Below are 12,268 nucleotides of genomic sequence, written 5' to 3'. Positions count from 1 at the left end.
GCATGGCATTCCCACACAAATGCTATCAATGTCATACCAGCTGCAGGATTGTCTTCACTACAAAAATTATACAGATACTTTGTGGTAAATTTAAACATTATTTTGCTCCCTAAACTATGTAAGAGAAGCTTATTCTCCATTTGAATTACATCTAAAAAATGTTTTTTATTATTTAGAAAAAGAAAAAAAGGCAATTCTGTCCTTTGTTTCTATATAATGTTACTAAAATATATTCGAAACCAGCTAAGTTAGTGTTCAACCCTGTCATCCACTTTGGACCATTGGTGATAATTTAAAAAAATCATGAGGATACATGGAGTGTAACTACTATCTTTTTGATATCTGCTAATGAAATCTACTTTTCACTTTTTTTTTTTCTGTTTCTCAAGTTTTTATACTCCAAAAAGTTCCTACCTTGTCACTTACCTGAAGTTAGAATAAGGAAAAATACTTTATGGAAACAGCCTTTAATATTGCCAAACTCTCTGACCCAAATAAATGATCTGTATTTGACTCTGGTAAAACAAGGTCCAACACCATGTTAGCATAGATCCAGGAGGCCTGAATTTCCATCTGTTTCAAAGAGGGTTTTGTACCATGAATTTTAGTCAGTAACATAACCAGAAGAGGCACTCCAGTGAGCAATTCTGTCATGTCTTGCAGCAGTGCATCAGCAGGAAGCTTCTGTGTTGTATATTCAAAAAAGCTCCCAACACTTATTTTTTTAGGTCATAACTCTTGTCTGCAACTGATTTTGGTACTTTTAAAAGTCAGAGATATTTCTAATACATGGAAAAATACAAGAGTTTTATGAACTCACAGAAGAGTTGAGGTTGAAAGGGCCTCTGAAGGTCATCTGGAGCAACCTGAAGTTTATTCATATGAACACACATACATCTGAACAAAAATTTGTAAATGGGATACACTTCTATATAGATAATACAAATTCATGACTGACTACCACAAACTGTCTCAAAAATAGAGTGATAAAATTCAAATGCATTTCTACTGCAAATGTGAAAGGAAGCATTTAATCATGTTTTAATTTTAACAAAATATTACAAAATCAAGCCTAGAACTTAGCACTACTAATTGACCTGGAAAGACACAAGCCAAGGGATTTCAACTACTTCAGAACTGAGACGAGAAGTTGTAATCGATCTCCTGCATGTTTTCAGAAGACATCTCATCTTGATTTACAGATACACAGAGTTACTATAACCACTGGTGATCTGCTCCAAATTAAACCCCACAAAACCAGCATCCTGCCCCACTGACACCATCAAACAAGCAGCCTCACTGCCATGCACCTACCCTGGCATCTCTCTCTGCTGTGCACAGCTGCATGCCCTGGGCAGCACAGCACCTTGAGGCAACTCTGCTTTGCCACAGTCCCTCTGGGAACCAAGGCTGGGCTCAGCTCACACCCAGCTGGGCTCTAAGAGATGTCTCAGTAAGACAGCAGGCTCTGCACCATTGATAATCCTGGGGATGGTGACGGGCTGGAGCTGTGAGCAATCCACTGCTCTGAAGAATGGCTGTGACTACTGAACAATCTTGTAATGTAGTATATAAGGAGCAGTAGGGAGAGGTGAGGTAAATATATCTTCCTGACTCAGCGATATACCTAATAAAGATCCAGCTGGAAGTTCAGCTGAGCACAGAAGTCCAGCTCACACAGATGCACCAAGCAGCAGCTAAAGTAGAAGCAGGGATTGCCCACTTTGAATTGGCTCATCTCATCACTGTCTAAGCAATCAGACAATCTAAAATAAAGTAAGTTAAAACTTGAAGAGAAGAACAGGATTATTGACCTCCTATGGCAGAAAGACAGAACCTGGCAGATGACGCCTCCAAACATCCTCACAGGCACCACGACAAGTCACACACCCTCCTTAGATGGGGGGGCACGTAGGTGGTTTCCTAGCCCATAAAAACGCTGTACTTGCTTTATTTTCTAAGAGTTCAGTAGCTAATGACCATACCTTTCCATTCCAATGGGAGAGGGCAACTCTCTTTATTGTTCTCCAAACATGCAAGACACCTTGCTCTAAAAAACTCCAGTGAAATATTAATTGGAGCTGTCCACCCCAAGGTACAGACAGACATTTCCTCCACTCACAGGTCTTCCAAACCCATAAATAATTCTCAAAGTTCGTTTCGCTGTCTTGTTCACTGGGAATTCATACCCAACACATTTGTCAGTTTTCCTGTTCCAGCTGACCTCTCCCTTTCACAAGCAGCTCTGCTCAAGCATTTCAGTGCCAGCAGGAGTGAAGGCACAACAGAAGGTGGTAACAGTCAATTAACAAGGTTTCAGTTTGAGCTCTCGAAGTTGTGAGCAGGATTATATATAGAATTTTAGGCTAAGAGCAGCATATCTGCCTTCAAATTCAATGATATCTCACCACCAGTCACCCACTGAACACTGCTAGGTATTGCAAAAACCAGGGCAGGGTTTTAATTAGCTCCTTATCCTTTAATAAATATTCAGTGAGATTTTCACAGTTGGATAATCTATTTTTAAAATGAGAATTAAGAGTATTTTTAAAGCAGTTCTCTCAAATTACTTGTAAAATTTTCTACATCCATGATTCATTTCCCAATAACTTTTGTTTTATCCACCTGCCTACAATATTTGCAAACTAAGAAAAAAATCTGGAGGTGACCAACAAAACTATACTGTAAAACATCAAATCACCATCAGCCTAATCCAGGGTAACTGTGTGCTGATATCAAAAGGTCAGATCAGGTTTTGTCTTTCTCTGCACCATGCCTCAATCTATGCAGCTGTGGGCAGGTCATTCAAACTTTCTGGGAGGGACAAAAGAAAATATTCTTTTTTTTTCACAGCGGATGGATAGTCATCTATTTTTTAAATTGCTGATCTGACTCTGTGGCTGAACAGTCAACAAAATTTGATATATGAAAATTAACAGAAGCCTGTGCTCAGGTTGTGGAGAGAGCAAAGCTATTAATTTCAGGACTGGCTGCAGTTACACCAGGTCAGGTGTAATGTCAGACTGCAACCTAAGGACCAGCAGGATCAAATTCTGCTCTAATACCTGCTACAATCACATCCCTCAAGGTTCTCCATAGAGATGAATACCCATGGATTATAATGGTGATACAAAGGGAACATGGGGTGCTACCTACCATCTACACAAATTTCAGTGGGGGAAAATGCTAAACCCTGTAAGCAGTGAGGAACACCCCCATGCACCAGTGCACCACAGGGGTTAATCAGCTGGAAAGCATAAGGAGATGTGGGGGTCCCAGTGGACATCACGTTGGACAGCAGCCTGTCCTCACAGCAAGGACCAGCCACATCCTGGGAGGCACTAGGAGAGGGATCCAGGGATGTGATCTTCCCTGCTGTTCATCAACTGAGAGACTGCAGTAGGCTGCAGAGCAGAGGCTGCACCATCTTGGGCTCCTCAGGACAAGATTTACTGGAGGGAGATGAGGGAAGGTGGGCAGGTCCAGGGCTGCAGCACAGGACACACGGGCAGGCAGGGGCTGCAGTACCTGCTCAGGGGACATCCTGCTGCTGTCTAAAACTACCTGATGACAGTACACAAAACTGGAACCATGCTCTTCTCAGGGGTAAAGAGTGAAAGGACAAGAAGCAGTAGATATAAGCTGGAACATGCAAAATGTCAACTCAATATAAGGAAAAAAAAATTACCATGAGCTTGTTGAATGCTGGAACACACTGTTCAGAGAGTCTGATGGATCTCCATCCTTAGTAATATGTTAAAGGAATGCCATCAGCTGTCTACTCAAACTGGATTTGCTTTGAGTCAGGGGCTGGAGCACAGGAGCACCACAGATCCCTTCCATCCTACATTATTCTAGGGCTATAGGGATGCTCCATATAGATCCAAAGAATCCTAGAAACACTAAGGTTGTAAAAGACGTCCACAATCATCAAGTCCAGTCTTTGACCAAACATCACCGTGCTCATGTCATCACACAGTGCCATGTCTGCTGATCTGGCGAACACTGCAAGGGATGGTGACCCCATCACTTCCCTGGGCACCCTGCTCCAATGCTTAACCCCCTTTTCAGCAAATAAACTTTTCCTAATATCCAATCTGAACCTCCTTTGGCACAACATCAAGACATTTCCCCCTGTCCTGTCTCTGGTTGCCTGGAGAAGAATCTGACCCCCACCACACTCCAACCTCCTTTCAGGCAGCTGCAGAGAGCAATAAGTACCCCCAATCCTCCTCTTCTCCAGGTTAACAACTCCAGTGCCCTCAGCTGCTCCTCACAGGACTTGTGCTCCAGACCCTTCCTCTAAAGAGCAGCAGACCTAAACCTGAAGAACAGCACACCACCACCCCTTTGTTCACGATGGACCACATATTGATAAATATATTTGAGTTAGAATCAAAATGCCAAGAACACTCAGGATGATTTCAAAATCCTGGGCTGAACACCCTAGGTTTCTACAATACCTAGCTGTTTTCAGTGGGTGACTGGTGATGAGATGAAGACCACTTCATGAGATGACTTAGGAAGAAGCGGTGCTGCTTAAGAAAGAACCAAACCCTCTACAAATTCAGCAGCACTAAAAAAAGTGAGCAAATAAAAAGGTTTAGCATATTCAAAAAGTCTGTCATGATTGCTGTGTTTAAGAAGAAACTGAATTTGAACTTCTAATTTTCAGTATTATCCTAATTTCTGAAGACATACATACACAAAAGATGTCAGCTCTTTCTAGAGATAGCAGTGTTATATATGTAGAACTACCCAATCTTCTGCTGAAAAAAAAGAAAAGGATTCAGCTTTCTGAAATTTTTTTTTTTTGTTATTGTTTCTTTTTATATTTAACTACCTGGCCAAAGTGAATTACCTTCCTGAAGACAGTAAAAATATAAATGGTTTGAAAGAGGTTTTACAGCTGGCTTTGGCAGGCAACCCCTTGAAGAATATGTATCTGCCTCTTTCCCCTCCACATGCTATTCACCTCTACATGGCACATATGCAGCTTCTGTCAAGATGCTGTTTTTGAAGAAAACTTGTTGAGCTCAGAAAAACTTAAATATAAAAATTCTGCAAACACAAACCTGTTTCCTTACTAATGTGGGTTGTATGTGCTAATCTATGCTCCACCTAAGGGTCAAGTTGTCCTCTCTTTATCATTTACATGTCACGACTTTTTGCCAACTTTTAAGTACAAGAATACTGAAACTAAAAGGGTAACTATTACATACACTCCTCCAACTGGGTACATAAACACCAACACCCCCCCACTTTATTAATTACAATACCCATGAAATCAAATCCCAGTTTTTTGATATTCAGTGAACACACAGTCTACAAGTAACAGAAATCATACTCTAGGTACCACATTAGACAGACCATACCTCTTACATCTGCTTACTAAATCTATATAACCTATTAACACACTATGATGCCTCCTGAAAATTCCATTTTCAGAGTATTATCACAGGTATAACAACCCATTTCTTTCTGAAAGACTCAATGTCCTGCCCATTCCCATCCTACATAAAAGCCACACTGTCCTGACTATGACAGCCATGTAAGAAGTATGTGCACGGTTTTAATAAAACTAAGCTTCTATTGCTACAGCCAGCCTCAATTTTCTCCCTCTTTCTATTTCACTTTTACAAACACATGAAGCTTTTGAAGGAAATGTCTTTGGCAGCCCTCTGGAGCACAAAGCTCCTTCCAATTAATGAAGCTGTTAAGAAGATTGCTCAGCCACTTCCTGGGAATTCAGAGTAAGCATTTAATCTGCAACAGTTTTCAATCTATGTTGTTATTCTTCCGCTCATTCCTAGTTTTGAGAATTATCATCACGAAACACAACTGCAGAAAAAAGATTTCACTAGACTACAAGCAGCACTGGAAGAAGAAGGGATTAAGCCTTCAATGTTTACTCCAGCAGAGTAAATACAAAATTGAAACCTGATTTTTTTTAAGAGTCACTTGGTTAACACAATATAGAGAGAAAGAATCAAAGAGGATGGAAAAGTACAATTTAACAGTTTTTCTCTGAAGACCAATTTTTTTTTTTTTTAAGACTTCAGCTTGTGGCAGACCTGGCATCTGACTCCCAAGAGACACCCAGGGATGAGCTGGATTTCTGACACTCCAACTTTTTCACAGAGGAGGGCAGCAGGCTACAAATGCAGAGGGTACAAGGAACACAGCTCCCTGTGGCACTGGGCCATGTGGCATCCAACAGTAGTAATATCAGGAGACAACTGGGCTTGGATTGCTGACTTTTTCCCACTGCTCCTGCTAGCTGGGTTTTCTCACTGATGCTACCATACACTTCCCACATGTTTCTATTCAAACCTTATCTTCTCTGAAAATCAGAGGAAAAAAAAAAAAGGAGTTGCTACTGACACTGGTTTACTATGCAATGTAAAAACAGCTTAGAAGTGTTACTTCAGCAGCTACAGAAATAGGGGCTGCAGAAGAGCTCGTTTAAAAGAATTTAACGATCCTGCAGCATTCTGGAGAAATATGTCATAAGTGCAAATTCCTTCTGCTGCCAGTGTTTTCATGCTGAAGATGGTAAGAGCCTGGCTTGGTTTCCATGAGAGCAGGCTCAGGCCCACTGGCAGGCAGTCACTACCTCTCAAATTCACTCCATTCTGGAGGTTAGATTTCTAACACAGCACCCACATTAAGGTCTGGCTGTAAAAGGTAATGCCAAATGCAGTTGGCATCATCCACCAGCTACTACTGACAGTGAGCTTTAGCATAGTATTTAAGGTAATGTAAGAAATGAGGGCACGAGTGGTTCTCCTGACTCTTCCCACCAAGGAAAACGTCAAGGTAGAAAGCTTTACACCATTTCCCCCCGTTTTATTACTACTGTTTTTTAAACAAACAAATTAGTTCCTTCTTTTGGCTTAAACAACACGTCTTTAAAGTCTACCAACCTTATTTTCACTGAGGCTATCAATCAATAAAATAAATGCTGATGATATTTAGATAGGACACTCTTCCCCATAAAAAACACAGGTTATGTCTGGCTTGCAATGACAGGGGTAATTGAAGCTGATTTAAAGCATATAAACACATGACAGGATTCTTCTGCTGCTCTGCACCACAAATCAGTGTTACAACTCCCCTGGGAGACACTAATTGAATCCTGCTAGTCAGCAGGGCATTAGCTGCCTCTGATCAAGACAATATGAATTTGTCCTTCCAAGAAAAGCAACCGAAGCAGATCTGTGTCTCTCTACTGAACAACTAGAAACAGCGAAATAGCATTTAATACAACTATTTAGTTATACAGAAGTTTAGGGAACATCTCTCATTTTATTTTTTATACGATATATTATTGTATCAGGAATTTAATTTTTAAAAGCTTTACCACACCTTCATCACACATGGTATTTGCAGCATGAATAGTTCCACAGTGCTGCAATTTAACTCACCTGAAATTAAATTGTTAGGTACTTAATATAAATATTTTAGTCACAAGGAAAATCATTCCAAATTTCCAAGGAGACAAATACACTGTATCACCAAGCTCCAAACTATCAGCTGAAAGACTGACTAAATACAGCAGGAGCTGGTATATCCAATGGCCTGAAACCCAAGGTAGGTAGTTTCCAAGTACAGCAAACCACAGTTAAATAAATTTCCTCTAAGCCTAGTGGTGTGACTGAGGATACAAGCACGTTTGGCCAGAAAAACAGAATCAACCAATTTTTTGATTTCTCTGAAATGAAAAAGTACTTCACTTTAGAGCAGTTACTAGTGCTGAGAATAAAGGTACCAAAAATTAACTGTGCTAATCTGTAGAGTTGTAATACTGCCAGGCTGCAGGCCAAGATTGCATGAAGCCAGCAGTTAACTTGCAGGATCCATTTGAAATAATTTTTCCTACTATTAAAAGAAAAAATAAAATAAGAAAAAGATTTTAAGATTTTTTTTTCTTATTTTTACTCTTCGTATTTGTTTAAACTATCCAAAAGGAAAAATGTCCTATTGAACACAGCAAAGCTTAGACAGGATTTAATATAATAATGGCTTGTCAATCGTAGACTTCCCCTTATCATGACTATTAATATTATTCGTGCAATTGTTTTATTTAATTGAGATTCTGTCACCAGCTGCAGCTGTTCTGGAATTTGCAGTCCTGCTCCTGCATCAGCACAGGAGGGTCTCTGAGCTCACAGCTCCATGGGCAGGGCAGGCTGGGCTGGCAGACAGCCACAATGACATGGACACGCTGCCTTGGGATGGCACTGTCACCTGCACGAGGCAGCAGCACACAGAGCACCTCAGCTGTGCTGCACCCACGCCTCGCTGGGCTTTGGAACCCTTTGAAAGTGGGGTTACTCCTAAAAGCTCAAGTTTTGTCACAGAAACCATGGCAGCATTTCCATTTGCTCCAAACTGCTAAAATGGTGTGTTTTGTGGAGGTTTAGTGCACTTCAAGCTTCTTCATGAAGTCTTCAACAGATATGTCTGTGCTATTTCTACACAAGAGGATTAAGATGCAGGTCACAGTGACATCAGTCCCTTGTACTGCTGAGTTTGGGATGCGTGTGGGAAATGATCCCACTGAACCACACCGGGCTTTAGCTGTGGCCTGCTGAGGACTCAGCCACTGGCACTGGAATCCTTTGTAACTTCAGGCCAAAACAGCAGACAGCAGAGAAATAAAGCAACACTTCGGGCAAAACATCTTACAACTACGACAGTGGCAGTTTCTAAAGTACTTTGAAAACCTCACATATAAGGTAACATCAAAAACACCTTTGGAAAAAAGGGAGGCACACAAAATTACAGGCTTTTTTTTTTCTTTTTACTTCTGCAATTTTTTGAGGAGTGAGTAACAGAAAACCCTATCTCTAGGCTATAGGTTTGAATGCCTGGCATTCAGGGCATTCTGGCATCAGAAATACAACTTCATGCAGAAAACCTACCTGCAGACAGCACACACAAAACAGTCTGGGTGATAGGTTTTCCCCAGTGCTGAGACCACTTCTCCCTCAATGAATTCATCACAACTGAAGCATCGTGTGCCATAGAGTCTCTGGTAGTCCAAAGTACAGATGTAGTCTCCCTGTCTCACAAAAAATCCTCCTTGAGCCAGGTCACATCCACATGCTGCAGAAAGAGAAAAGGCAGATTCAGAAGGCAAGAAACAAATGCTCTAAGATTAGGCTGATTTTTCACCTTTCATCTCAATGGTTCCTAGAGGAGTATTTAAGCACTTCAATTTATGGGCTTATGATCACAGAGCAGATGTGCATCTGCAAGACACTACTCTTACAGTAAATTACATCAGTCACCTATTTTGGACACTAATAGCCTGGACTTACTTAATGTAAAAATGTCAACCTCAGTGCAACCTTTGTGAGTACAAAGTTAAAGTCTGTAGGAGTTGAGTTCAGGGTTACCATATACAACACTTAATGTATTAAACAGGTCAAAAGAAATGCATAAAGGATATAAAACTCCAAAGCACCAGTGTTACAAAGAAACATCTCTGACAGATTACAAGTGCCTGATATTCCTCCTGGACACAAAAGGGGTTTAAGTACTGCTGTCTCTAAACACGGGGGCTGATGCTCATGGCAACTGCTGCAAGCTTTCACCAGTTAAATCAGTTTAAATCAGCTCTCATGTTTACCTGATGAACATCACCCACCATGTATGAACTGGAGGCATCTCCAGATTCATCTGCTCCTGGCAAATGTAAGGTTTTAGTCCTAAATGTCAATTTCTATTTTTTAAACTAAACCTGTAAGAAAGGGTTAAAGTTGATTAACCAAAGGCTTGTGAGGCTGTTCAGGGGTTTTCTTCACTGCACCAGGGACAGAGCTAGGCTGGAAATTTGAGAACATATAAGATGGTAAAAGAGAGAGACAATGGTCTGGGGAAGGCATACAGAAATAGCAGACATGTAGAACATGACCATCATCCACATTGAGCAGAGTCTTTGAAAACAGACTTGACTTGATTTAAAAGAAGAGAACTGGACTTCAAAGTGGTGATTCTGCTGCTGTGTTGAGTGCTCCTTTACTGCAAGTCACAGCACCACACTTGTTACTACGAATTTCTGCTCCTGCTCATGTAGGAATGAGTTCCCATCAGCAAATGGTGTTTACAGTCAAATGATGCTGAACCACAGCAGTGTTACTACTCACATACAGCCCACAGAAAAGGAGTGGGAATGTTGCTTATTGAATTTGGGTTGCATGTAAAAAACATGTAACAGAGTGCCTTGGTCCCAAAATAGCAGAAGTATCCACACTTCTAAAATTCAACATTGAGATTTACACTTAGGTACCTGAGAGTCCACAGGCACTTTGGTTTCTACACGTAAAGCCTGGCAACTCACACCCAACCCTGTTTGTAGAATTAGTTATCTTGCACCTAAACTACAGGAAAAGAGTCCAACAGCAGTGCCCAAGGCACAACGCAACACATACAGCACAGAAACCCCAAGAAAGAAGAGGATCCAGATCGTTCATTCAAAATTGCATCCATTCACCCTCCCTTTTTTATAGTCTTTGTTAACTGTGGCAGAGGAGGCCTGGGCTCAAGGCCCTCTTTGAACCCTCTGTGGGCTCCTCTCCATGTGGGATTTCCTTGCTCATCATTCTCCCTGGAGATGGCCCTGACTGCTAAGAGTCAGAAAACAACAATCATGCTAGAACTGTATTAGTGCATGGTAAGGAACTGAAGAACTATGGGTTCTAATCTTTCCTATAATTCAAAATAATTCCAATTATATTGCATGTGTCATGAACAACATGATTAGATAACTTATATTTGAATACATTGTTCATGTTCTCTGTGGCTTAACACATTTGCTTTAACATTACCCTTTCTCACCCATGCTCTCATTTTTACCAAGGACAGGCTTTTTGAACAGGCTTTCCAAAGATCTGGCACAGCTTACTGGATATCATGAGTTTCTTTCAGCCTATATATTTCAGCTACCTACTGGTGTCAGAGAAGCAAATCTCAACTATGGATTTAAGATGATGCTGAGCAGCATGCTGAGCTGATACTGATGCTCTAAATTGCATCATACAGGGTTTGAACTTGCAAAGTGGATCACAAGAGAAAAAAGTTAAAAGGACATAACTGCATTTCTGAAAAGAGGAGGGAGGGGTTATGTCCCTACATACATTTCTTAGGTTTTGCACAGGCAAATCTGTATTTATCATATAAATGGAAGCCCAGCAGGCTCTGTCTCCCTGAGAGCACTGTCTGCAGCTGAGAGCTCTGGTGCAAAATTGGGGCACATGGGGTCAGCAACAGTCACTGCCACTGGCATTTGGTGGCACTCTGTGTCACCCTGAGGGTATTGGCCTCTCTCTGTTCTCTCACTAATGTTACAACTACTCCAACATTGTGTACAACTCTAAAGCAGTTGCACAAATGTACTTAACCCTGGCTTCTCAGGAAACCCTGCAGTGAAGCTGCTCACCCAAAGAGAGGCAGAAAAACAAGTTACTTCAAAATAAAAGTGAGTTTGGCATCCTCTCACCAGGCCCTTTTCTGCATCATCATCACTTCAGCCTCCCCATTTGCAGGAGTGGCTGAATGAACCTCACTGCACCACCAGCTCTGCTCCACAGGCCATACAAACCTTGAGTCACAACCCCCTGCCTGCTCCTGCACTCTCTGAACCATCTGATCCAACTACACTGACACCCAGCTGACCAGAGAAGAACAGAGGGATTCCAGTTAAATACTGGCCTGGACATTAAAATAGTCATGGTCTGAAGGTGAGAAGAGCAGCTCTGAAGAGACCCACCGGCCTCCTCTCAGGTTAGATGCTGTGTCCCTTGCCTTCAATTTATGTGGACAGAGACACTGCCCATCCGAGATGATCCTGCAGAGACAAGAAACCAGGAAAGGAAAGCTGCAGGAAGTCTAGAGAGAATGTCTGAAGGAGCTACCAGATCTTACTCTCCTAGGACAGGAAATCAGCATTATGTCATACCCACTCCTACCTAGCATTTGTCTTCCAAAAGCAGTATCTGGAGGAAGGGTTATTTATAACCTAGAAACAGTTTTCAAAAGAGTCTGGAGTTCATCTTGGTGATAAAAGAAAAGCACTGCAAACACAGCAATTATATTAATGAGGAGACTAACAAAGAGTAACTCTTGTCTTCGTATTACCCTGCATACCAGGCAATGCCTTTTCCTGAGCAGTTATAAGCTTTAGGAGGAATTTTAAAGTAGTGAATAAATTAGTGTTTGTCTCTTATTTTTATGATATTTAGTAGCAAGCCAGTACCTGGAT

The 12,268-nt window shown here is 41.3% G+C and overlaps 1 protein-coding gene across 6 annotated transcripts in view; it reads right to left on the bottom strand.

Annotated features, from left to right (window-relative positions):
- The window catches only part of ABLIM2 (actin binding LIM protein family member 2), a 130,410-nt gene that overhangs the window by 71,322 nt on the left and 46,820 nt on the right, over positions 1 to 12,268 (bottom strand). For all 6 annotated transcript variants that reach the window (XM_063401563.1, XM_063401564.1, XM_063401565.1 and 3 more), the window contains exon 3: positions 8,928 to 9,111. In XM_063401563.1, the coding sequence (XP_063257633.1) occupies positions 8,928 to 9,111 (184 nt within the window). The remainder of the gene's footprint in view (positions 1 to 8,927; positions 9,112 to 12,268) is intronic.

Source organism: Prinia subflava, chromosome 7 (assembly GCF_021018805.1).
Source record: "Prinia subflava isolate CZ2003 ecotype Zambia chromosome 7, Cam_Psub_1.2, whole genome shotgun sequence".
In the NCBI taxonomy this organism is placed as follows: Eukaryota; Metazoa; Chordata; class Aves; order Passeriformes; family Cisticolidae; genus Prinia; species Prinia subflava.
Note: the sequence above shows the minus strand (reverse complement) of the source record. Positions and strands in the feature narration are given on the sequence as shown.